Here is a 26,008-nt window from a genome sequence, read left to right on the forward strand (position 1 = left end):
AGCTCTGTAAAGCTAATCTGTTGGGTGTAGGGGGTGGAATGGCCACAATGCTGTTTCAACACGGAAGGGAGGAGAGGAGCTGGAGTCAGCGTGACTGCCGCAGGGAGAAGGCAGCGTTCATAGGGACCTCAGGCTCCCGACAGGGTCATGATTTCCTCGCCAGTCCACAGTGTCATCTCAGTGTTGAGCACCATGGCAAGGGCTGTTGCTGCCCAAGTTACGGGGCCCTCATACCCAGGGGAGGTGGTGGGCCCTTTCCCTCATGCGCTAACACTGTCTTCTGGCCTTGCTGCCTTGAGGCAGGCTTCATAGCACAGCATCTGGCGCTGCCCTGCAGCCTGTAGTGACTTCACAGCCAGAGCTCACCTCCAGGAATGTCTGTCTGACTGCAGCAGAGTGTTTAGCTTGGGTGGTCTCTTTCCAGACTGCGCTGAAGACAAGAAGGTCCCAGAACTTCCCTGTGAGGCAGGAACACAAGGATGGTTTCTGGGACAACCCCTGACTGGGGCTGAAAGTTCAGGCCACTAATCTTTGTTAATGTGACCTCCTCGGGTCCTGAGCGCACCTCTTTCCTCTCATCATCCAGCAGCTGTCCCTGCCACAGACACAGCCGTACACCATTTGTGGATCTGTAACACACACACGCGCACACACACACGAGCAATACAGGAATCCAAAAGAAAGACAAGGACAGTTTCCTACACTGCCCCCTACCCTCAAAACCATTTTTCATAGTTGGAAGCAACAGAGTCTAAGAAATTCAGTGGTAAGTGAGACAGGAAAGTCCTGGCACACACTTGGAACCCACAAAAGTCCCCTAATTTAATTTCCCATAGTCAGCCTCGCTGTTTAAGGTTCTGCTGTTAGGCTGCTAAAGCCTGAGGCATCCAGACACACTGAGAAGATACTATCCTAGCAGTCTCTCCTGTTTTTAACTACCTGCTTACAGTGCATGATGATTATATTCGTCATGGAGACTGGGTACATGCACATACCTTTTTTTTTAATCTGCTTCTTTCCTCCTTCCCACTCCCTCCATCTCTTCATACACCTCCCTTTTGCAAAAGATCTATCTTCCTGTTTCCTATGATCTTTATTTGGGGTTTCTCATATAAGAGAACCCATGCAAAATTTAAGCTTGTCTGACTTATTGTACATAACATCATGGTCTCAAGGTACATCCATTCCCTACACGTGACTGAACTTCATCTTTCTTTATAGCAGAGTAGTTCTACATTATGTATAAATACCACATTTCTTTATGTGTTCATCTGCAATGGTTATATGGGCTGCTTCCAACATTTAGCTATTATAAGTTGTACAGCTATAAACATGAGTATGCAGTGTGTGTCAGTGTAACATAATGACTTTTTGTTTTTTGTTGTTGAGACAAGGTCTCACTATGTAGTTCAGGCTGACCTTGAACTCCCCATGTAGACCAGGCAGTCCTCCTGCCTCTGCTTCCTGAGTATTGGAATTGTAGGCCCATGCCACCACACCCCACTAATGTGACGTCTTTAACTCTTTTGGGAATATACCTACAAGGGGAATGGCTGGGTTGAATGAAATCTCTAGTTTTAGTCCTCCTGCCTCAGGCTGCCAAGTGTTAGGTATGCCACCACACCTAACAGTATTTGTTACTGATTTCTTGATGATGGCCACTCTTTTTGGAGTAAGACGGAATCTCCGTCGAAAGCCTCGGGGCTTACATTCTAGGAAGAGAACAGAGTTGTTATATGCATTGTGCTGGAAAAGGTTAGTGCCTCCCTAGCTCCTACAGCAACTATAGATTTATAATCTCTGAGGTTCCTGTTGGACTGCCCCCTCCTGGTCTTGCATTTCTACCTATAAATTATCTGACTCTACAGCATGGGCCATGAGTGCGGGCAAGAGTCCCTGCGTGTCCTCCACACAAGGCTGTGATTTGGACAGTGACTTGGTGACCATTTCCTTTTGCAGCTCACCAGGTGAGTGGGGGTTGCACTCATGAGGTGATGCTATAGGCACAGTAGACAGTGAAGGGAATTGAAAGATGAACGCAACTAGTGAAGACACCTAAGCTTTTTTTTTTTTTGGTCTTTATGAGACAGGGTCTCACTACGCAGTTTATATTGGCCTTGAGCTCACTTTGCAGCGCAGACTGGTCTTAAACTTGTAAGGATCCTCCTGCCTCAGCCTCCCAGGTACTGGGATTACAGGCATGAGCCACCACACCTGGCAAGACATCCAGACTTTGCAAGACTGTTTGTTGCCTTGTCCTGCCAGTGCCACACAATACGCTGAGTGTGTGTGCTCTGAAAACAGAGCAGGATGTCTGCCGGCTCCTGCCTCTGGCCTGCCGTGGGAGAATGAAGAGAATCATGTGCACTGTGTGTTTGCAGGCTACTGGCTGGCACTAGGCCTCTGGTGCTGGTCATTTCTCTCCCCGTTCTGAAAGGCATGCTTGTGACCTGGGCACAGGCTCTCCTGGGCAGGGCTCTAGCTGTAAAACGAGGCATCGATGGAAGCACAGTGTCTTGTTGAGTTTTGTTTTCCCAGTGCTGGCGATCGAACCCAGAGCTCTCATATGCTAGTGCTTTCCATGTCCACTAAGCAGTGGGACTTCTGGTTCTCACACAGGGTGATTTTTAGTTCTCTGGCCCCATTGTCCACTGCAATCGGTTGTCATTGAAAATGAGTATCTTCCAGATCAAGGTGAGGCGGGATCTCAGGTTAAGATTAGAGGAGTAAGTCAGAAGCGTTGTGGGTGCTTGGGCTTGAGGGAGCTGCAAACACCCAGCAGCTGAATCCTTTGCTGACATCCTCCTGCGGTCTAAGAAGGGTGCAGTGAAGACTTTCCTGGCACTGCCCTCCAGCTTCACTCCTACACAGCCCATGATGGAAGACCTAGGAAGGCCCAAGACCCCTGCTATTGAGCCATCCTACGCAAGTCTCTGGGATGTGCCCGCCGGATGTAACCCCCTCCTCCACCTGTACCTTATCCTAAGGGGGTAGAAGCAGGATCTCCAGAATTAGCCTACCCATAGTGTCTGAGTACACCTGGCTGAGGCAACAGGAAAGTAGGACACCCCTCCCTACCCCCAACAAAGTCAGGAAGTGCAAGAATCGCCTCTGTAAAATGAAGGTTCTGGCCAGGTGATTGCTTTTCTGATTCTCCATCGAGTTAAGTAGTTAGTTTCATCCACTGGTGATCCATCCTTTCCCCCATCTCTCCTCCCCTTTGTGCATCTTCCTGCATAGGGCATTCTTAGGGAGGCCCCAGCAAACTGCTTCACAACCACATGGTTTCTAAGGGTGCTGCTGCTCTTAGATTCTGCAGCCCTTCAGCCTGGCCTACATCCAGCCTTGCCTTAGACCCCAGCGCTGATCCTCTACAGAACTATGTTGGTGGTGTTGTTCCATTCCTTGAGCCATGGAACACAGGCACTATTGTTCTTAAGAAGCTGTAGAAAGACTGAAAGGCTAAGGCCTGCCTGGCTGCTTTGCTCATGTAATTATTGTTATTATGATTTTTTTTTTTTTTTTTTTTTTTTTTTTTTTTTTTTTGAGATAGGGTCTTACTATGCAGTTCAGGCTGCCTTAAGCTCACTTTGTAGCCCAGGCTAGTCTCAAATTTACAATGATCTTCCTGCCTCAGCCTCACTTGCTTTTTAAGAGAATGGATAGCAGGCATTGGCCTTTCCCATCTAGTCTGCTGGTATCTATGCCTGAAACTGATGCAGATTGCTAATCTGAGGTCAGGGTGGGCAGGGTGTTATGGTGACTGTCCCGAAGGCTCCATAGGAAGGTCAAAGCATACCAGTCCTTCTCTGGGGTCCCTCTCTGGGGAGTCCAGCCCTCAAGGTGTGAATACATTCCTGCTCCCACAGTAATAGTATCACGTGGCTGAGCTTGGAGACTGTGCTGACCAGAGCAGCAGTTTGCCCAGTTGGTGGCAGGCTGTGCCCCCACTGCCCAAGAGGATCTCCCCTTGCCTGGCACACTACAGCGCCAGTTGAGCTCATCTAATCATGGTTATCGATGATTTCTCTCTAAATTTTTATTGATACTTTATTAAAGCTGTTAACACATACTAATTGTGTGAGTTAGAGGTTTTGCTGTGATGTTGCCATCCCTGCATGATAGTGCTTTGGTCATGCTTAAAGGGCTGACTTGAAGGGAGGCGGCAGCAGCTAACCCTTCCTTCAGCTGAGGTCTTTTCTGCTTTGGGGTTTCCATCCCTGCCCTGGACTACTTGCAACTATCCTAACATTCTGTCATCTAAACACAATAGGTCTCCATGGAGCAACAGGGAGGCTGCAGGCATCTGGTGACCTCCCTGGGCAGCAAAGGAGGGCCATGCCTCAGACAGTGCCAACTCTTTCTCCCGTGTCCATAGGCCTGTGCCCTCCATGGGTGGGTAGGGATGGGCAGGTCCTGTGGGGGCATCCCATATGTACAGCCTGTGTCTGTCCAACTTGGCAGACCCCAGGGACCTGTCTGAAATGGGGATTTGTTCTGCTCCATGCATAGGTATAGAAGTGCAACTCACCCTGGCCTCCCCCTGGGCAGACTGTGAGTCAGTGGTGGGCTTGGAATCTAGGTTTTCCCATCTGTCCAGCTGTGCAGCATGACAACTTCTTTTGGTCTTGACTGGCCGGGGAGAAAGGGAGTCTGCTATAGCCATCTATCTCTGTGGCCCTTTATAATCCAGCTGCCTTTTAACTACCTACCCAGAACCAAACTGGAAGGATTTTGGGCTACCAGCTGTAGTACTAGTGTTTTGTGGTTCTGTGCCCCTAAGAGAGCAACAGGACAGAGCCGGCTGAGGTCCAGGGAAGGGAGTGGGATTAACCCGAATTAAAATGCTCAGGCATTCCTTGGCTGGTGGGTGTGTGTCACCCACATTTCCTGGAAGCCATGGGATCTAACACCAGTATTACTATGGCCAGTCCTCCCCGGGGCACTCTGAGAACACTGTCCTTTCAGCATTGAATGAGTCTGGGGTGAACTGAGCCACCTCCTCTCAGCCCAGGTACCAGAACACACCCCAGAAACAAGGCCAGAGCACAGCTGGACTGCTGCAGGGTGTGGTCTGGGAACACACCTTTGAGACAGAGGCCTGGAGTGGAGAAACTATGGCTTTTTAAAATTACTTAATCCTTCTCAGCTGATCAGGGAGGGAACTGGGACTCCAGCTCAGGACCCTGTGCTTACCAGGCAGGCCTGCACCACTGAGCTAAATCCCCAGCCCCTCTCGGCTGATCTTGACCATCTTTTTAAAATAGAAACTTTTTCTTCCTCCCACACTCAAGCACACCGGCCCACCTGTGTCAGCTCCTGTCGGTGGCCACCCCTTCCCAGCAGGAGCCCATCTCATCGCTCCTCTGGAACTTCACTCCTCACTCCACCCTGTCGCCCTTTTGGCCAAAGGCATTTTCTGTATTTGTTGTCTCTGTTTCATCCTTTCATTTTCCCTCCTGTTTTCTTTTCTTCCTTGAGCTTGTGGTGATCCTCCTGCCTCAGCCTCCGAAGTGCTGGGCTTACAGATGTACGCCACCATGCCCTGCCTTCCCTCCCTTCTTTCTGGCTTTCCCTTTTTCCTCTTTTTCTCTTTTCCTTCCTTCCTTCTTCCTCTTGTGCTATCCTTCTTCCCTTACTCCCCTCCCACAAAAAGTAGATACAGTCCCCAGTGACCCACCTCTGCCAACCAGGTCCCACCTTCTGCCACCTCTCAATGGTGCCACCAGCTGGGACCAGGCCTTCAACACATGAGCCTTGCAGGATACTTCCCTCCAAACTGTGACACTTACATCCATCAATAGGTCCCTGCCGGTTCTCACTTCCTCTTCCACTACACCCAGCCCTGTTCCATCATTTCCTCGCCATCTGCACTAAAGGGAGCCTCCCAACCTGTATCTCTCCCTCTCTTTGTCCTGCTCTGTCTCTTTTTCTGTCTCTGTGTCTGTCTGTCTCTTTCTCTCTCTCTCCCTGTTTTTTGTGGAGCTGTGGATCAAACCCAGGGTTGCACACATGCTCGTCAAGTACTACCACTGAACTATGTCTCTAGCCCTGCTTTTATTTTATTTTGAGACAGGATCTTGCTAAGTTGTCTATGCTGGCCTCAAACTTGTGATCTTCCAGCCCTCTTGCCACAGCCTCTGGAACAGCTGGGAATGTAGGCCGAGCCACTGCGCCTGGCTCCCAGCTAGTCTTCCTGGCTCAGCCTCCCAAGTGCTAGGGTTATAGGTGTGCACCATGACACCTAATCAGTAAGACTTTATTTGTAAAATAGAAAGTGGGCTCATGCCGTAGCTTCCTAACTAACGCTTGCTTCAGATTCCTGCTAATTCTGAAACTTTCTGCCTTTTCCCCAAACCTGCAGGGACAGAAGGAAAACCAGCACTGAGCTGCAGGTGGAGTCATCTCACAAGTAGGGAGCTCCTCCAGGGGGGCTAGGCTTGTAACCAAGCAGGACACCTCAGAGCGGGGGAAGCCAGCACAGGTCATGGGCAGCAAGAGTCCTGGGCTTGCTTTCTCAGAAGCCACCTGCTTGCTCTTCTGCTTCTGTCCTTCAGGAAGCAGAGCTGCAGAAGATGCACAGCCCACATCTACCATGGGCTTTTTGGTTCTCCTGATGTAGGAGAGGGCACTGCACTTTTATTCCTCCGGTTCTCCTAGAAGACATTAGAAAGGATGTAAACTGAGCCTAGCATTTCTATATGTTACTCATTTACAAATCTTGAACCCAGATTTGATGAACTGGCTCAGCCACTTGCTAGCCCTGTGACCTACTTAATGGGGTAGCTGTGATGATTAAATAATATTTTTGAACTGCTTTGTCATTGCAGCATCAGCATCGTCACAGCTGCTAACACTTACTAAGTGTTTACAAGGTGTCATCAATACGGTATGACTCATTATCTGAGCCCTCATAACAGGGTATTGTTACCAAGCCCACTTCCCAAACAAAGAAACTGAACGTAAATGCCAAGCCTACGGCCACACAGTGAGTAGCAGAGCCCCGTGCTGTGGGACCCTAGATCCACTCTTCACCACTTTGCTCCTTTTTTTTTTTTTTGTCTTTTTCCTTTTTATCGGTACCGGGGATCGAACTCACGACTGCCTGCTTGCAAGGCAGGCGCTTATGCCGCTGAGCTAAATCCCCAGTCCCTCACTCTTCACCACTTTGCCACTTTCCTGGTGCACACAGTAAGCACTCAGTAAACGATGCTTCCTGATGAGAGCGGGTATTGAACTTAGCTGTAGAGGCACGTGGCATGAGATGTGATACTCGTGCTTCCAGCCTGAGTTGTGTTTTTGTTTTGGTCCTGTCCATTCTGTTGTTGGGGCCCCCATCTATGCGACACTGACTCTCCGCTGCTATTCTTCCGGTGCCTGCTGGTCTTGCTGGTTCCCGAAGTAGCTGCAGCCTCTCTGTAGCTACGGGAAAGCATCCCTGCTGTATGCTAACTTTTGTGCTGTTTGGTGGACCAGCTCTCAAAGTATGAGCTTCTGCTGTTGATATAGCTCCTCAAGGTCTCACTTCACCGACTCATGAACATTATTTTCCTCTTGCTCCTTTCAAGATCTGTGCTGAGTAACAGAATCTGTCTAGGGTCTCCTGTCACCTAAGGCGATGGAAAATGGTTACCAAGCTGCTTGCTGCAGAGCACAGAACAAGTAGGCTTTGGAGCCACCTGCTAGTGAAAGAGCGTTAGTTACTGAGAGCAAAGTGTGCCATTGTTTCTTTGCACCTGAGCTTACATTTAGCCAATTGTTGTGGAATCAGTTTGATCAAGAATATGGGTTCATTATTGTTAATCATTTCTGCTAATGCTGAGCATTTGCTGGTTGCCAGATCTGTGCTATTTGTGTGATTTTCCCCACTCAATTCCCTAAAGCAGCAGCATTCAGTAGAACTTGCTGCAGTGATGAAAGTGCTCTGTATCTGCACTGAAACAGTAACCGCTAGCCAGTGTGGCAATTGAGCACTTGAAATGTGGTATAGAACTATAGCTGAATTGTTAGTTTGGTTTCCTCTTAAATTTAAATAGCTACATAAGGTGGCTACATTGGTAAGCTCATATCTAAAAAGTCCTTTTATTTATTTTTTTGGTACTGGGGATTGAACTCATGACCTTGCACTTACCAGGTAAGCACTTAAGCTACTGAACTGAATCCCCAGCCCTAAAAAAGTCCTTTTAACTTGAGTTATAGTTGAGAAAGTAAGAGAGTTGGGGGGTTGGTAATTTACCCATATTATTCCACCCTGTAATCATAGAACCAGGCTTTGGATCCAGGCTTCCTGCTTCCTGAGCCCTCTTCAGCATCGTGGCTATATTCTTCCTACTGGACTTTTCACAGAAATTGTTTTGTGGTTACAGATTGCTCCCTACCTCACAGTACTATGGGTAGATATGCAACCCATCTTAAAATTAATGTGCTGTGGGGCTGGGGATTTAGCTCAGCAGCATAAACGCCTGCCTTGCAAGCGTGCGGTCATGAGTTTGATCCCTGGTACCAATACAAAAAAAAAATTAATGTACTGTGATATATATATATATATATATATCCCTAGCCCTTTTCTCAGTTTTTGTTTTAAGATAGGTAGGCTTGAATTTGCCATCCTCCTGCATCAGCCTCCTAGAGTGCTAGGATTACAGGAGTGCACCACCATGCCTGGCTTCAGCAACTCACCATACAGCAGCACCCACACAAGACAGAACAGGTTTTTTGGTGCTTGATACCAAAGAATTAGCGATCATATGCATGTTTAGCAATAGTTGGGCTGGGGTTAGAGGGATAGCATTTGCCTAGAATACAGGAGGTCCTAGGTTCAATTCCCAGCACCACAGCGAAACAGAATCATTAAAGTATAGTATATCGTGTTTTTAATACAGTATGAGTATGAAAAATGAATATAATATACATGTGATGCACTGTGGTGGGGGTCATCCCAATTCTTCTTTTTAGCACATCCCTGTTTGCTCTGTCCAAACTCACCCTGATGTCACCTTGGTCCCAGTTGCCTTCTGCCTGCCAGCAGGCTCCTCAGAGTGCTCCCAGATTTGGTTTCTTTCTTTGTTTGTTTTTGTCTTTTTAAGACAGGGTCTCATTATGCAGTTCAAGCTGGCCTTGAGCTCACTTTGTAGCCCAGGCTGGTCTCGAACTTGCAAGTCTCCTGCCTCAGCCTTCTGAGTGATGGGATTTCAACCATGTGCCATCACACTCAGTCCGTGTGATAATATCTTTTAGGCAAAGCAATAATCAGAACAATGAGTATATCTTGTTCTTTGCTTTTTAATTATATTTCTTTAGCTCTGCATATGCAGGGAAAACTTGAGGGGACACCTGCACACCAAGCTGTTGGGCCTGGGGAGCAGGGAGCTAGAGGTCCTCATACTTTTTACTTATCTCCACGTTGGTAATAAGCAAATGTTTTCAGAATGATTTTTTTTAAGTTATCTTGTCCATGAGAAACAGGGAAAAATGTAAATCTGAATCTGAATTTAACTAAAATAGTATTGAGAGATTTCACTTCTCCTTGCTTTAGCCACTTGTTTATAAATAATGCTTACATATAGGTGTACACGTTTTCCCTGTTTTCAAATGCTATGATATCTATGGCTACTTTTATTGTAGAAATGAGTAAGCCTCTGTTTACTTTTCACACCTATTATTTATTTATTAATTTTGTGGTACAGAATATTAATGGGCAGGACTAAGCGTCCGTTCTTCCGCTGAGCTATGTTTCCATACTTGTTTGATTTTTTTTTTTTTTTTTTTTTTGAGACAGGATTTCACTGTGCAGTTCAGGCAGGTCCTGAACTTTGAATTCGCTCTGTAGCCCAGGTTGGACTCTCACAGTGATCCTGTTGCCTCAGCCTCATGAGTGCTGAGATTACTGATATGTGCCACAATGCCTGGCTGATCTCTGATCTTGAAATATTTTTTGAAAAACATTTTTTTTTTTTTTTTTTTTTTGCAGCATTAGGGTTAAACTGAGGGCTTTGTGCGTGATAGGCAAGTGTTCTACCACTGAGCTACAGTTCCAGCCTCTTCTCAGTTTTATTCTGTCTCAGCATCTTTCAACATTGCAGAGGCTGGCCTCAAACTTCTAATCTTTCAGCCTTGGCCTCTTGAGCAGCTGGGATTACAGGCCTCTGCCATTGCACTGGGCTTTAAAAAAAATTGAAAGAAACTTGACTCCAGGGTTGCAGTGCTTTACAATGTATAGGAATGCCTTTAGCCATTGCCAAGAAGCAGTTGTGCAGGTGTCATAGCTTGTCTTGTCTTATAGCTCTAGAATCTTCCTTCCTGGTCCTCCAGTTTGCCCCCTGGAGCCTGCAGACCTTGCAGGATTTAGGTCTGTCATCATCTTACAGGAATGCTGGGCTTGTGCAGGACCATCAAGAAGAGAGATCTTTTTGTTGTGGAGGTGGATGGCTAGGCTTCTCTGAAAGTGCCTGCTTATCGGTACGGTTAGTGCATCTTGCCTGCTGCAACCATCTCTGCCACTGCTTTTAGAAAGGACTCGAGAACACATTTGTCCCAAGAGCTTAAACCCAGACCGGAGATCTGTACATCTTTCAGCCATTGGGAAGGCAGCACTCAAATGGGACATGCGAACAAGGACTGCCAAGACTTTCCCCAGAGCTTTGCATCAAAGAGGCTCTCCCTCTCTCACTTTGGCAGCAGGAACTCAGTCTGAGTTCCCTAGCAAGGCAGATAAGCTGTCCTCACCTAATGGGCCTGCTCTGTACTCGAGGTCATCTCATCTGCTGTCCATATCTCCGTGCAGCAGTCCAGACTGGGAAGTGCCCTTGGTGTAGGGCTCAGTGGGAGCCTGGAGTGTACCTAGAATTGCACCCAGTCTTCCCAGTTTCCTCAGGCACGCCTAGTGCTCGTATCATCCTCTAGCAACAAAGCCATCAGAGCAGGCCCATCAGCCTTTACTGTGTGTGGAGGGCAGCCCCAAGCAGGGCCAGCATGCTGTACAGCTCCGTGTGTGACTTAAATATGTGCCCTGTCTATGGTCACCCTGGAGTTGTGCAGATGTGACCCTGACCTGAAGCATAGGACCACCAGACACCTGTGCAGACGCTATAAATCCCTCTCTAGCATCAAATTGTCACTGTGCAATGTGCTCTTGAGACCTTTTAGGAATATGGCTGGGAAGAGATGGCCTTTGCCTCCTGGAACCCCGGAGTAGGCAGAATCTCAGCAGAATAGGGCAGGCTGAGGGGAACTTTGATTTGGTTATCGTGGCTGTATCATTTGCTGGTACTTGTCTTTTGCTTTTTGTTGTTGTTTTTGTTTTTTTTTTGGAGCAGAGATTGAACTCGCAACCTCACAGGTGCCAGGCAGGTGCTCGTGCCACTGAGCTAAATCCCCAGCCTCAGCTGGTGTCTGTCTTCCTCTTTATCTGTCTATGTTTCTTTTGCAGCTGCAGAGCTACTTTGCTGCATGTGAAGATGAGACCCCTGCCATCCGGAACCACGACAAGGTCCTCCAGCGCCTGTGCGAGCACCTGGACCATGCACTGCTGTACGGGTAGGTGCGGGAGTTCGGAGGGCCAGGTGGTTAGCTCACTCATCCATCCCAGCACGGCAGGATGACTGAGAAGCGCTGGGGTGAAGGCATGCTGGGGACCTGGGGGACCTGTTGTCTGCAGCTTGCTGGGGTGACCCCACCCAGGCTTCAGCACTGTTGTCCTGTCCTCACAGACTGCAGGACCTCTCATCTGGCTACTGGGTGCTCGTGGTGCATTTCACTCGCAAAGAGGCCATCAAGCAGATTGAGGTGTTGCAGCACGTGGCCACCAACCTGGGGCGCAGTGAGTTGTGGCAGGGAGAGGCAGGATGGAGACAAGCCATGCCCTTCCTTTGGGAGGCTGACTGCCTTGTGATGTCCATGACAGTGGGGCTAAAGTGCCAGCACCCTACTCAAGGCCTGTTTTCTCCTTGTGTGTGATAGTTTTGGATGCATCAGTGAAGGGAAGCATTACATGGTAGAGGACAGGACCCCTTACATCCCAGGCAAGCACACACAGAGAAGTCATGTTTCTCTGCAGATTAGGGCCGCAGAATCAGGGCAGCATGCTTGCCTCTCAGCCCATGTGCAGTGTGCCAGCTGCCCTCTCAGGCTGTCCCAGCTGGCAATAGGCTAGGGCCTAAGCTTTTGGAGTACTGCTCCCGCAACTGGTTTGTTTTTTTTTTCCCTTACTGCCCTAGCTTGGCAGAAAGCAAAAGCCACACCCTGACAGACCGCCCTTTGAGTTATTCCTGCCTCTGTTGCAGGCCGGGCCTGGCTGTACCTGGCCCTCAATGAGAACTCCTTGGAGAGTTACCTGAGGCTGTTTCAGGAGAACCTGGGCCTGCTGCAGAAATACTACGTCAGGTGAGTGTCTGCAGTGTGGGAAGACCCACAGCACACTAGTAGAGGCCTAACCTGGCATCCCATGCTGAGGAGGCGGCACTGATGTCCAGAGAGCTATAGGAGGCTTGCTGGCAGTGTGGTGCTTCCCCTAGGGACGCCGAGGTGCTGCCTGCTCTCCTGTGTACAGTCTCATATTCCATCCACCTGACCCTCCACCCAGGCCTCAGGCTGACCGAATGTTCTACACTGACCTCAGCCTTTGCCAGGGTTGCTGTAGGGACAGAGTATTTATAGCACCCATTGAGAGCTTGCTGTGCCTATGCCACAGGCCCATCTCTGGAGCCCCTAGCCTGTAAGAACAGGGTGCAGAACCCTGGAAGGAAAGGCGTGGGGACGGCTGTGTCACATGGGTGCTGTCCATGTGCTAGAGCTGTTATGTGTGTAGTTGCAACACATTTGGCTCACTGTTGAGGTTGGGCTCAGCTGGCAGCCAGATTCAGGAGTGCCATTGTTGCTTCTCGTGTCTTGCAGGAATGCCCTGGTCTGCAGCCATGATCACCTCACTCTTTTCCTGACCTTGGTGTCTGGGCTGGAGTTCATCCGATTTGACCTGGAGCTGGTGAGATGTCCTTCCTCTGGAAGAAACAGAGGATGGGGCAGTGGGGACAAGGACTTCATTTTTCAAGTCCTTTGGGGAGATTGCTGGCCACATGAGCTTGAGCAGTGCCTGTTTGTTCAAGTGAGGGAAGAGCTTCCAGGTCAGTGAAATTGAAGTGGAGGGGAGTACTTTGGTCTTTTGGCTGATGGCAAGAATTCCTGGTTCAGGTAACTTTTCCTATCTCTTTCCAACATGGAGAAAAGCCACATAGCCTGGAGTAGCTTATCCCAGGAGGATTTGCCTTCATATTTAGGACATAAGTGTGTGAGGGACAATGTGAATTTATCCCTGTGCATCCTAGAATTCTGGAAAGGGGCAGTGGCCCCATGCTTCCCACCCTGTGTACTCTCTGCTACCCTCTTCAGATTCCCTGGCTTCCTTCACTCCTGCACTGTCCAGTTGTGCTGTCTTCTCCACAGGGCGATGAGTGCCCGTAGGGTGCTGCACGTAGGGTGAAACCCTCTACATACCATGTTTCTTCTTGTCTACACGCACTATTAGAGTTAGTCCAGAAATCAGGCACAGTAGGAGATAACAGTCACAGGCTATTAGTAAAACAGAAAAATTATAATCACGCAAGTTACTTAAAACTTATGAATTGTTTACTTCTGGAAGTTGTCACTTAATATTTTTGGACCGTGGGGAACTGAAACCAAAGAGCATGAAGCCGTAGACACAAGGGAGACTGCCACACAGGCAGGGTACTGTCCCATAGGGGCTTCAAAGCGCTTCTTGGGCTCATCATATTAAGATGAATGTGCTACCTCCTCTTGATCAAACTACCCTGCTTGGTCCCTGTCCCAAAGCACATACTGAAAAAGAAACTTGGCAGAGTAGAAAGTGAAGAAAGTGAGCAATCTTAATAGTAAAAGAGGTCAAGGAGTTGTCAGAGGGCATTTGAGACTTCTGATTGCTCTCTCCTCTGTGCATGTGCCTGTGTGCGTGCGTGTGCAGTGCTGGGGCTGGAACCCAGGCCCTGCTAGGCAACACTGTACCACGGACTCCCCATTTATTTATTTATTGCTCTTTTATTTGTCACCCCAAAGTGCACAGGTATAGAAGCTGGAACCATTCATACTTTCTTCAGCAGCTTGGCCCTGAATTTACCATATCAACCCATTGATTTTCCCAAAGAAAAAGCATAGGGGAGAATGTAACAGATCTGTGTGTCCCAGGCCTGGATTCTGCTGCCCATGGAAGGTCACATTCTGTGGTCCACCTCTCCCCCTCTTTCCCTAGGATGCCCCTTACTTGGACCTGGCACCCTACATGCCTGACTATTATAAACCTCAGAACCTGCTGGATTTTGAAGACCGCCTGCCCAGCTCAGTCCATGGCTCGGACAGCCTGTCTCTTAACTCCTTCAACTCTGTCACCTCCACCAACCTCGAATGGGATGACAGTGCAATTGCTCCATCTAGCGAGGGTAAGTGGCCCCTGGTGGAAGGAGCCGCACCCTGACCAGACTTCGAGCTGCCTCACCCTGGCTGGGTGGTGTCTCCCTTGGCGGCCGTGACCAAGTGGTTAACTGCTGTTCACCAGTGCTGGCCTTTATCCAGATCTAGATTTCCTCAGAGTTGCTGTGGTGGCTAAAAAAGTAGATTCCAAGGACCAAGGGTTCAGTTCAGCAGTTGTACATAAGCGTCTACCTAGCAAGCACCAGATCATGAGTTCAATCCCCCGTGCCCCCACACACACACCCAAAAAAAAAAAAAAAAATGATTCCACACATGAAAAAACAAACCAGAATTTTATGAATTTTAGGTATTTTTCCTGATAGTCTTAGGCACATACCCAGCGAGTTTTCTGAGCACAAAGGGATTAGCAGCAGTGTGCTCTGGAAACTCATCTGGCATCACTGGGGTGAGTGTTGCTGCTTTGGAAAGTTTGTCTTACCCCAGGCTGCAGGCAGGAAGTGGCTGAGCAAGCCCTGGGAGGAGGTAGGAGAGCTGGGCAGGTGGAAAGTGTGGGGCTCTCACAGTGGCCGGTCGTGTGCCCCTCATACACTTGCTGCTGTGCAGTGTTGCTTAAGAAACTGAGGGGGAATCTGTCTTGATCCTGCAATTATTAGAACAGCCTGTTTTTTCTCAAACCTTAGGCCTTGCGTTCATTTATAAAATCAGCCATCTCCCCTACTTTGTCCCCACTGGGTGTCGATCTCATCATTGATGGAAAGGAGAAAGCACAGGTTCAGCCTCAAGGCTCCAGAGTTGCCTCAGCATCAAGACCTTGACCTTCCTCTTTATTTCTGCTTGTGCCATCAGTCATATGTCCCAAGAGGGGTCACTTTCACATTTGCTGTCCAAAAAACCTGACTGCTTGTCATCGAGGCAGAAGATGGCAGCGCAGTCTTGAGTCAGCCTCAGGGTCTGCCTTAGAAAAGCTGAAGGGAGTGGCTTTGAAGCAGCAGCCTGATCATCAGCCCCCTCATCTCAGCAGTTTAGAGTGTGCGGCTGGAGATGCCAGGCAGGACCTCGTTACCCTACGGGCTCAGAAGGAAAGGAGCTAAGAGATAGAAAAAGAGGTTAGGGCCGAGGGAGCCCAGGCCCTTCTGGGCCATAGCCAGGTTCTGGGTTCAGAAACAAATGAGCTCCAAAGCTTTCCTGAGGTCAGAGGCCCTGGGGCCAGTGCCTGCGCTGAGCAGCCGGGCAGCTAGTACGTTCCTTGAGATCATTAGAGGAAAGGTAGAAAGTTCACATTTTCCCTCTCTTGTTTTCCCCCCATGTCTCCCACTCATTCCCTTACCCTTCTCCCACTGCCTGTGTTTCTAATCTTCAGTTTTGTCCCTCATTTTTATAGATTATGATTTTGGAGATGTGTTTCCAGCAGTGCCGTCTGTACCCAGCACAGACTGGGAAGGTGGGACAGAGTCCTCTGGGACCCTCTTTGCTTGTTTTGCAATGTTTCCATGGCAAGCTTGCTGCATGTTTCAAAATCAGCTCCTTATTATTTATAATAATGTCCATGATTATAATAAGCCGCTCTGGTGCTCTAACAGATGGAATTCTGCAGCAGGAGAACTTGGCCTTTAGCCCTAGGTCACTCCCGTCTCCCAGTGCAGGGCCTGGGGTGTCACTGAGTGTCTGTCTGCATGTGGGGATGCCAAGTCACCCTCCCTGATGTTCACATCAGTTGATATTCTCATAGTGCAGGGGCAACTCCTTGTTTGTGAGGCATTGGTGGCCTGCGTGAGCAGAGATTTGTTTTAGAAAACAGTGCCTTTAAACACATTAGTTGCAGGCTCCAGACAAGCACCCAGAAAAAATATAGAAGGCTTGATTCTTTCTCTGCAGCAGTCCATTTTTTTATGTCCCTTCTCCATTTTTATTTCATTTTGGTTTTGTTTTTTGAGTAAAGGTCTTGTGATAGTTCCCAGGCTGGGCTTGGATTCATTCTGCCTCAGCTTACTGAACATCTAGGATAACAATCATAATCCCACTGTGCTCAACCCTCTTGGATATTTTTAAAAAGAGATTAAAGTCCAAGTGAGGTATAGGTGAAACTTTATACAGGGAGAGTCTTAAGATGTTTTAAGGCAGATTAAGTAAAATCTGTTCAGGGCCTGGGGATTTAGCTCAGTGGCATAAGTGCCTGCCTTGCAAGCTAATGGTCGTGAGTTTGATCCCTGGTACCAATAAAAAAAAAAAAAAAAATAGAAAAAGAAAAAAAAAAGAAAATCTGTCCGTCTTTCCCCCGTCCTCTGGAAAGTGCAGAGTTTTAGCATTTTGCTGCTGTAACCCACTGCTGGACTTATATAAATTCATCAGTGATTGCTAGGTTGCCGTGATTATTCAGAGTAGACGTATTTGTGACAAGGCAAATGCTTGTTCTTTAAATGTGAGGCTAGGCTGGGGATATCAGTGGCACTGTGCCTGCCCGGCAAGTGTGAGGTTGTGAGCTCCATTCCCAGTACTAAAGAAATAAATAAACGTGAGGTCATTCCAGATTTCCCTTAAAGAGCAGGCGCTCAGGGAGCCATTTCCAGTCTGGAGGGGTGGCCCCATCCTGAATACTAGAGACCTGATCTCTGAGAAGTGGGTGATGGATGGTCTTTCCCAAGTAATATGAGTCTGAAACAACTTAACTTTGCAGGAAGTAAGATCCTGCCCTGGGAAACATAAATTATGTGTATTGGCCAAGAGAATAGCATTGCAGTCTCCTTGTTTCATTTAAATTAGCCTGGAACCCAGAATTCCATCGTAACATTGTTGACCTCAGCCTCTATTGTAGCACATGTGCTGGGCATTGGGTTTTCCCTCTGATTTAACAACTAACCCCCTTCCTGAAGTCCTGTGGCAGTCACTTAACAAAGGCGGCCTGACCTTCTTTGCAGCTCTTCAGAGCTCCCCATGGGCTGACAACTAGCAGCCCGGTCGTTTGCTTGCACAGGCCTGGGGCCTAGGGCAGGGTAGTATTTCTCTCAACCCTGACCTGCTTTCCCAAGCTCCTTGGGCACTGACGCATTCCCTGGCACACCCTCAGAAGCTCACTGGGGAAGGCTCTGGAGGAAAGCAGGATTTGGGAACATGTCCGTACTCAGGGCCCTGGGATGAGAGGAGATGGCTGCTCCATGGTCTTTGGCTTCATTCCAGAGCTAGTGGGCATCCCAGCCTTGATGCCCGCCACACCTCAGATCTGCCTTCTCAATTCTCAGGACCCCACCCTGAGCAGCTGCAGGTGTGGAGGAGGAACAACGGGCTGGGAAAAGCTCAGGCTTTGAGGGATTCTCTTCAGAGTCACAAGACACCCCCAGTGTTTTCCTGGCAGAGCTGGCAGTTAGGCCTCTCTGGTCCTTCCATCGAAAGGCAGTGTGCTTGGAAACCCTGGATGTTGTGCTGCGTCAGCAGGCAGCTGCTCAGTGGTTTTCTAGGACCACTGAGAGTTTGCCAGTGGGACAGGCCCTGCCAGGGGCTGCAGAAAGCACAGTTGTACCTCTTCTGGGAGAGATGGCCAGCAGGATGTACACACACTGGCAAATAGGGAGTGAGCAGCCTGTGTCCCTTGCCACTAACACTTGCCAAGGCTGGTGGAGGTGCACAGGCCTGTCTGCCGCTGGTTCACAGCCCGTGCACTTGTCACACAGGTGCCCCTGCCTGATTCGGAGACTTGCGGGGGGAGGGTGATGAGGCCAGCTTTCCCGTGGAGAGGCAGCACCATCTCCCACTCTGTGGGCAACAGCCCTGCGGGCAACAATGTGACAGACAGGTTTGCTTGAAAGGGAGTTGTCAGCCCTGCCCACAAGAGGCCTCTGGTCCCGACCCCCAGGAGTGGATGCTGGGGAAAGCCCCATCCAAGAGATGAAAGGGTCTGGAGCAGCCCCTCCACACTGGCCTCTGGTCTCATTCTTGTCACCGTCCCATTGCTTCACTCTTTGCTTGTCTCTGGCTCCTTCTGTCTGTCCTTCCCACAGGCTCTCCTCTTCGGACACCCATCCGACCCTGTCTGCTTCTGCCCCCTCATTTTCTCTGGTCTCTTCCTCTATTTTTCTTGTTTCTTTTCTGTTGCCTCTTGTCTACAATGAACCCTTCAGAGGACTTGGGGTATCGCTTAGCCCTGTTCCTGAGAGCAGTGCTAACCGAGCTGCTGGGCACTCATCCTTAGAAGAGGGCTCCAAGGCTCACCAGGAACCCTAGAAGCTGTGTGCCTGTCTCCTCTTCACAGCTCCCCGCCACACCAGAAGTGTTAGAGCCTTGAGGCTGTTTCCCGAGGGCTCCTGACTATGAACCTGGCCGAATTGTGGGCTCAGATGAGTTTCTAGTTGTGGTGATGGGGAGGACCCCCAGTTTCTCCTAAAGCACAAATCTCTGTCCTAACAGGTTGGGGTTTCTGCTTTTGAAACAGGGCCACCCTGGTTAGGCTTCCCTGGGAGGGACAGTAAGTCCCCTGAGATAAGGGCCCCCAGCTGCCCCTGACAGGCTGTCTCCCATCTCCTGGCCCCAGCAGATGGAGACCTCACAGACACCATCAGCGGTCCTCGCTCCACTGCTTCAGACCTGACCAGCAGTAAGGCATCCACCAGGAGCCCCACCCAGCGCCACAACCCTTTCAACGAGGAGCAGGCTGAGACAGTGTCCTCCTCTGAAACCACCCCAGTGCATGCCACCTCACAAGACAAAGGGGACTCCCAGGTTCTGGAGCCACCAGATGCCTGCACAGAGCTCGAGGTCATCAGGTCAGCAGGAAGAGCCAGGGAGAAGTGTCCAGCATTCGTGTGCCCACTGTTGGCCTCACTGTTTAGTCCAGGGGTAACCTCGTGGGCAGTGGGGCATCTTCAGAGACTAAGAAGTAGGCCCTCCCCGTCCTTAGGCAGTTTGGTTTGAAGTTTTGTTGGGGATGGTGAGTTGGACCTAGGGCCTTTGCACTGAGCTACGTCCCCGTCCCTTTTTAAACATTTCTTAAAATTTGGAGACAAAGTCTTACAAAGTTACCCAGCCTGGTTTTGTCTCCTAGGTAGCCACAGCGAGTTTGGGTTTATCTGCTGGAAATCAAGGGACCCACTCAGTGGTTCCCTGGCTACTGCCCACATCCCTTGTGCTGCCCCCAGGCACATGCTTCTCACCCTGCCTCTGCTGGCACCAGGGACCCTTCAGAGCCTGGCCTCTGCTTCACACTGTCCAGGACCACAAGGCTTGTGGCAGTGCCCTCAGAAAACGTGCCAGGGTCGCTCCCTGCCCAGCCTGAGTCTGTCGGGATGGCCCTCAGGTGTGCACTGTCCCCATCACCACTCCCACAGGGTCACCAAGAAGAAGAAGACTGGCAAGAGGAAGAAGATCAGACCAGACGAGGAAGCAAGTCCCCTTCATCCAGCCTCCAGCCAGCACACGGGTGCCAGGCAAGGGGATGGTGACAGCCTAGTCAGCAGCCCAGGCCTTGGGCAGGACTCACCGGACACCACCCTGGCCTCCCCACCCGAGGAGGGCGAGGGGCCCAGCAGCACTGCTGAAAGCAGCGAGCACTCTGAGCTCGGCCAGGTGGGCCTGCTGATCCCTGAGATGAAGGACACCTCCATGGAGTACCTAGGACAGCCCCTGAGCAAGGTCATTGACCAACTCCATGGGCAGCTGGATCCCAGCACCTGGGGCTCTCACATGGAAACCCCAAACCAGTCCTTTCGGACCAGCGCTCCCGGGGAGGCCCCGGAGAAACCACCATTTTGCGACTTTAGTGAGGGGCTTCCGGCCCCCATGGACTTCTACCGTTTTACCATTGAGAGTCCAAGTGCTGTTACATCAGGTGGTGGCAACCATGACCCTACAGGGGCTGGCCAACCGCTGCATGTTTCTGGTGGCCCTACGGCTGCTAGCCAAGAAGAAGAGGGAGGAGGAGGAGAGGGACAGACACCTGGGCTCCTAGATGATGCACCAGGGGCGGCCCAGGAGCTAGAAGAGGACTCCCAGCCCGCCCTGGTCCCTGAGGGGCCTGGGTCCCAGCCAGAGCTGCAGATCCAGGAGGCTCCCTGCCCACTCAAGGGGGACCAGCCCAGCCCGTGTCTGAGCAGCGCTGAGGACTCCGGAGTAGATGAGGGCCAAGGGAGCCCATCTGATATGACCCACTCCTCAGAGTTCCGGTGAGCACACACGAAGGCTGCCATCCCCGGGGGCAAGGGACAGGGGGCCTCTGACCTCCCAAGAGACTAAGCACAGTGCCCTGAAGACTGAGTCTGGGGTGGAGGTGGGAACAAGCATGACCACCACTGCCATAAATGACCCCTGTCCTCCTGCACTGCCCCTCTCCCAGGGTAGACAACAATCACCTCCTCCTGCTGATGATCCACGTGTTCCGGGAGAATGAGGAGCAGCTATTCAAAGTAAGTCCCAGGAAGTTGGGATTGGGCAGACGCAGCAAGGGCTGGGTGGGGCGGGGCGGGGCGGGGCCGGGCAGGAGGCCTGAGAGCCTGTGCTTGCCTCTCAGATGATCCAGATGAGCACTGGCCACATGGAGGGCAACTTGCAGCTGCTGTATGTGCTGCTCACGGACTGCTATGTCTACCTGCTCCGCAAAGGTGCCTGCTGCCCCCACAAGTGATCCTTTCCTGGTCCACTCTCCTCTGAGTGGCATGTAGTGATGAAAATGGACCCCAGGAAGGTGTTGCCAGCTGAGCCCGGGATTCTGCCCTGCGAATGCCCCATATCTTTTCCCTCCTCTGTCATTTCCAGTGGCAGAGAGTGTCATTTCCAGTGGGAGGAGGGTCCTCCCTGTGAGGGGCCCAGGCCTTAGGAATGGGGCCAGGGGATCAGAGGCCAGGGGGTAATAGGCATTGGGGTCTCCTCTCTCAGGGGCCACTGAGAAGCCATACCTGGTGGAAGAGGCCGTTTCGTACAATGAACTTGACTATGTTTCGGTGAGTGCAGGCTCTGCAGTTGGTTATAGGACTTCCTGGGCCACCTACACTCACAGCTGCGGAGCAGGGCATGTCTCAGGGTTGGGCACAGCTGAACTCTTAAGGAGGCTTCTGGATGTGTTGGGGACAGGGCCAAGCCAAAAACTCCTCTTCCTGGGGACACTCAGGCCCAGTGACCGCAGGGTGTGCTTACTTCTTTCCTGTGGGTCCTACTTCTGCCTGGCGGCAGCCACACCCCACATGGTGTCTTCCGGCAGGTTGGCCTCGACCAGCAGACAGTGAAGCTGGTGTGCACCAACCGCAGGAAGCAGTTTCTGCTGGACACTGCAGATGTGGCCCTGGCTGAGTGAGTGTCAGCCCTACCCCCCACAGGCCAGACCCAGGGCATCTGCCCCTGTGTGCTGTAGCTGCGGGTAGAGGACATGGGAGACACAAAATGGGGAGCGTATATGTTTGCTCTGGACTGCCACCAACAGACTGACCCTCTCAGTCTTTGGAAGGGGTAGGGGCTAGTGTGAGTTATCCAGCCAGAAGAAAGGCAGGGCACCTGCTGGACAGGGGATGATGGACAGGGGGTTATATGTGAACCCTTTATGTGATGTAGCAAAGGTCTGCCACCCAAGGCTTGCTGACCAGCATCTCATCCCATTTTCCTTTAAGATCCAGGTCCTCTCTCCCAGCAGGGGACAGTCAGGTCGCCTCTTCTGGTCGCCATTTGATGGCCAAGGGTTCCCATCACATAGCTTCCGGCCAGGCCCTTCTGCCACGTTTCTATGGCCTCTCCAGATAGGAGCTCTCACAACAAAGTCCTGTCTGTCCCCAGGCCTCTGACAGCAGCCCTCACTCCTTGAGCAGGTTCTTCTTGGCCTCTCTGAAGTCAGCCATGATCAAAGGCTGTCGGGAACCACCTTACCCCAGCGTCCTGACAGATGCCACCATGGAGAAGCTGGCACTGGCCAAATTTGTGGCCCAGGAATCCAAGTGTGAGGTCAGCAGCTGGAGGTGGGGTGAAGTCCATGCAGGCTCAGTGGTGGGTGGCCTGTCGGGTCAAGGTTAAGAGATACAGACCAGGGGCTGGGGATTTAGCTCAGCTGCATAAGCACCTGCCTTAAAGCAGGCAGTTGTGAGTTCGATCCCTAGTACCAATAAAAAGGAAAAAGGCAAAAAAAAAAAAAAAAAAAAGAGATACAGACCAGACCTTCAGTCCCCTTCCCCGCCCCAGGCAGTCCCCCTGCCTGCGGGTGTGTCCTAAGGTGCTCAGTGAGCACCTGCAGTTGCTGCTGCTAGCCAGCCCAGCCACCTGCCTGGCTCAGAGCTCACCACTTTGTGCACAATCCCCACCTGCAGGCATCCACCGTGACTGTACACTTCTATGGGCTCGTGCACTGGGAGGATCCTATGGACTGTTCACCTCCCGAAGGTGCTATCACCAAAGAAGGTGTGCTGCACTACAAGGCGGGCACCTCCTACCTGGGCAAGGAGCACTGGAAGACCTGCTTCGTGGTGCTCAGGTGGGTGCCCACAGCTCTGTGCCCAGAGCAGAGCGGCTGGGGAGGCTGCCTTCTCCTCCATGAGCTTTGAGCTGGACACAGCCAGGCCTGGAGACCTTTCTGTATAGCCAGCCTCCCTGCTGTACCTGTTGACTCCTTCGTCAACCACCCCTCCGTAGAAAAAGGCCCAGCTTTCCTTACCTGGGCTTCATGGCCACGGTTTGGAGGCTCTCTGGGATTTGGACTCTGCCTGGCCCCCATTCCTTGGCCAAGCCTCACCCTGTTGTGTTGTGCCCTGCAGCAATGGGATCCTCTACCAGTATCCTGACCGTACTGATGTCATCCCCCTGCTCTCAGTGAACATGGGGTAAGTGTCCAGGAGATGGGGTACTGGGTAGGTATGGTGCCAGACTGCTGCCCGAAGGCCACAGCTCTGGCTGAGCCTGGGCCCAGAACATCCATCAGTCCAGTCTCTGTCCCTCAGCCCTGCCCTCCCCGTCCAGCAGTGGTGACGGTTATGCTGAGGTTTGCTGAGCTGAGGCTCTGAGGAGCCCTGGAGTGGGCAGGAGGGAAGGAGGCACTGCCTGGGGCGCATGCCAGGGAGGGACCTGTCTGATAGGGACCAGCCCCCACCAGCAGCTCCAGTGGGAGGAAGCCTGGATGAGGCAGCGCCAGTGCTGGCCAGTAGAGCTGAGCTCACTCTCACCCTTTGCCTGGCCGGCCGAGTTCCGGTTCCCAGAAGTGCTGGAGATAAAATGAGTCACACAGAAAGGGTGGAGCTGCGAGCAAGGGTCCACAGCCTCCTGGGGTCTGGACAACTGTCTGGTACCCTTCGTTCCCGCATGCCGCCAGCCCACCCCTGGGGCTCCCACTCCGGCCAACCCTGCCCCCTCACTCCCGTTTCACCCCTCCTCCTCTGGCCCAGGGGGGAGCAGTGCAGTGGCTGCTGGAGATCCAACACCACGGATCGGCCCCACGCCTTCCAGGTCATTCTCGCTGACCGGCCCTGCCTGGAGCTGAGTGCAGAGAGCGAGGCTGAGATGACCGACTGGATGCAGCACCTCTGCCAGGCCAGGTCCAAAGGGGTGAGCCCCTCCCACCCCACTGTTCACCTGCTTGAGCCTATCGGGAATCCCCGGGGCTGTCCCAAACCTGCGCCAGCCACAGAGCAGCCCCAGAGGGCCTAGATAGGATACCCTGGAGCCCAAGACCACACTTCGCCTCTCCCCACCCACGCTCCTGAGGGGCAACAGCCTGCTGGGGGACTCAGCTGGGTTCTGGTGTAGGCCACCCAGAGAACACCCCTGCTCGTGCCTCAGGTCATCCCCCAAGGGGTTGCTCCCAGCCCCTGCATCCCCTGCTGCCTGGTGATCACTGGGGACCACCTCTTCACTTGCCATGAGGACTGCCAGACCAGCTTCTTCCGCTCACTAGGCACCGCCAGGCTGGCCGATGTCAGCGCTGTCTCCATGGAGTCTGGCAAGGAGTACTGCATCCTGGTGAGGTGTGGGTGGGCTGGGGTGGCATGGGCCTGTGGAGGGAGGCCCCCTGTTCACCTGGGCCTGGCTCCCTAGGAATTCTCGCAGGATAGCCTGCAACTCCCCGCTCCCTGGGTCATCTACCTGAGCTGCCCTTCCGAACTGGACCGTTTCCTGTCTGCACTGAACTCCGGGTGGAAAGCCATCTACCAGGTACCTAGCTCTCCGAGAGCCCCAACTGCTCCTAGCACCTGACCTGACCTCTAGGGTCCTGGGGACAGCAGTGTGCCTGGGGGCAGACGTAGAAAAATAGGGCCATAAGGGTAAAGCACTGACTCAGTGAGTCTGTGGCAGAAACTAGAACTGGAACCCAGCTGGGAGATGCAATTCCCAACCTCAGGTGAAGAGCGCAGAGAGGTACTTCCATGGGCCAGGGCTGCCCTGCCCTGCTCCAGAGCTTAACCCAGAGTAGGAGGGCTCACTGGCCCTGGAGAAGGGCTCCGGGGCTGTTGCTGGACTGCAGCCTGGGGAAACCTAGGAAGGAGGCCAGCAGGCAGGGGAAAGCTGCTCCCCAGGCAGAGGCAGAGGAGCTGCAGGTTCAAGGCAGAGCCCAGGACTGGCCCTGGGAGTGGGGACCACAGCCTCCCACGCCCCTGCCTGCCCCAACACAGGTGGACCTGCCCCACAAGGCGATCCGTGAAGCCTCCAGCAGGCAGAAGTTGGAGAACGCCCTGAGCCTCATCCACAGCGCCTGGCAGCGGAGTGACAGCCTCTGCCGAGGCAGAGCCTCCCGGGACCCCTGGTGCTGAGGCAGCGTTGGGTGGCATCTCAGGCGGATGGGAAGGGGAAACAGGCTGACCAGAAGGCACACCGTCCCGTGTCATCGCGCTGCCCGAGAGCTAGGCCCCTACACGTGTCCTGCAGCCCGCTGCTGCACCAGGCGGCAGAACCACGAGTGTGGCTTGTGATGGGGCCTCCCCACTCCCAGGGGTCTAGACTGGTGTCCAGCACCCTGGTATCCTGCCTGGTGGGTGGTGGCTGGAGGTCGATGGGGCAGAGGTTCTGAGCCCTGTGGGCTCTGTAGATGCATACTTCCTTCCCACACCACCACCATCTGTTCAAGATGGCGATGAGAATCCATCTAAGGAGAGCAGAAGGACCAGGAGGGTGGGAGCCCTTCTTCCCCTCCTGGGTCAGGGACCTGGGCAGAGGCTCAGGGCCCACTGGGGTCCTGAGTGCCCAGCCACCCTTGTTCGTTTTGGAACACTTTCCTGGCTGTTCAGGAGCCGGAGGACTGGTGTCTGTGCATGCTTCCCCCCTGCTGATCCACCCCACGCACAGCTGCCTGCCAGGGGCCCTGCATGCCCACGGCCTGTCCTGGCTTCCCCTGCCCAGCAGAGCCAGCAGGACCAGGAGCAGCTAACTCCTCATGCCGGGAGTACAGGGGAGCGGGAAGGCCTGGCAGAGGAGTAGAGCCCAGCAGCCTGGCGTCCACCTTGACATCTCCCGACTGTCCCTTGCCAGCTGAAGCCAGGCCTTTCCTGGCTTTATCAGAGTCCTCAGGGCCAGGGGCCAGTGGTCTGAGTTTTGTTTTTAAAAATAAAACAGATACATTACATTGCCAAAACTTGTCACTAGCTCTCTTTGAGCAGGGTGGAGTGGGAGGGCTGGAGGGCCTCCT

At 52.1% G+C, this 26,008-nt stretch overlaps 1 protein-coding gene across 5 annotated transcripts in view; it reads left to right on the forward strand.

Annotated features, from left to right (window-relative positions):
• The window catches only part of Plekhm2 (pleckstrin homology and RUN domain containing M2), a 33,614-nt gene extending 7,660 nt beyond the window's left edge, over nt 1-25,954 (forward strand). The window contains exons 2-20 of one of the 5 annotated variants that reach the window (XM_005004351.4): nt 11,429-11,535; nt 11,709-11,818; nt 12,282-12,381; nt 12,892-12,979; nt 14,258-14,444; nt 15,818-15,877; nt 18,959-19,190; nt 19,752-20,585; nt 20,756-20,825; nt 20,930-21,020; nt 21,295-21,359; nt 21,617-21,705; nt 22,215-22,347; nt 22,707-22,870; nt 23,151-23,216; nt 23,775-23,934; nt 24,169-24,348; nt 24,424-24,540; nt 24,999-25,954. In XM_005004351.4, coding sequence (XP_005004408.1) covers nt 11,429-11,535; nt 11,709-11,818; nt 12,282-12,381; nt 12,892-12,979; nt 14,258-14,444; nt 15,818-15,877; nt 18,959-19,190; nt 19,752-20,585; nt 20,756-20,825; nt 20,930-21,020; nt 21,295-21,359; nt 21,617-21,705; nt 22,215-22,347; nt 22,707-22,870; nt 23,151-23,216; nt 23,775-23,934; nt 24,169-24,348; nt 24,424-24,540; nt 24,999-25,136 — 2,991 coding nt within the window. In that variant the 3' untranslated portion in view covers nt 25,137-25,954. Of the gene's footprint in view, nt 1-11,428; nt 11,536-11,708; nt 11,819-12,281; nt 12,382-12,891; nt 12,980-14,257; nt 14,445-15,817; nt 15,878-18,958; nt 19,191-19,751; nt 20,586-20,755; nt 20,826-20,929; nt 21,021-21,294; nt 21,360-21,616; nt 21,706-22,214; nt 22,348-22,706; nt 22,871-23,150; nt 23,217-23,774; nt 23,935-24,168; nt 24,349-24,423; nt 24,541-24,998 lie in introns of those variants that run through there. The other 4 variants (XM_003471396.5, XM_013153937.3, XM_005004352.4 and 1 more) reach the window with 4 other exon arrangements.
• The last annotated feature ends 54 nt before the right edge of the window (nt 25,955-26,008 follow it).

Source organism: Cavia porcellus, unplaced genomic scaffold (assembly GCF_034190915.1).
Source record: "Cavia porcellus strain 051 isolate PalLab524CR breed Dunkin Hartley unplaced genomic scaffold, mCavPor4.1 scaffold_25, whole genome shotgun sequence".
NCBI lineage: Eukaryota > Metazoa > Chordata > Mammalia > Rodentia > Caviidae > Cavia > Cavia porcellus.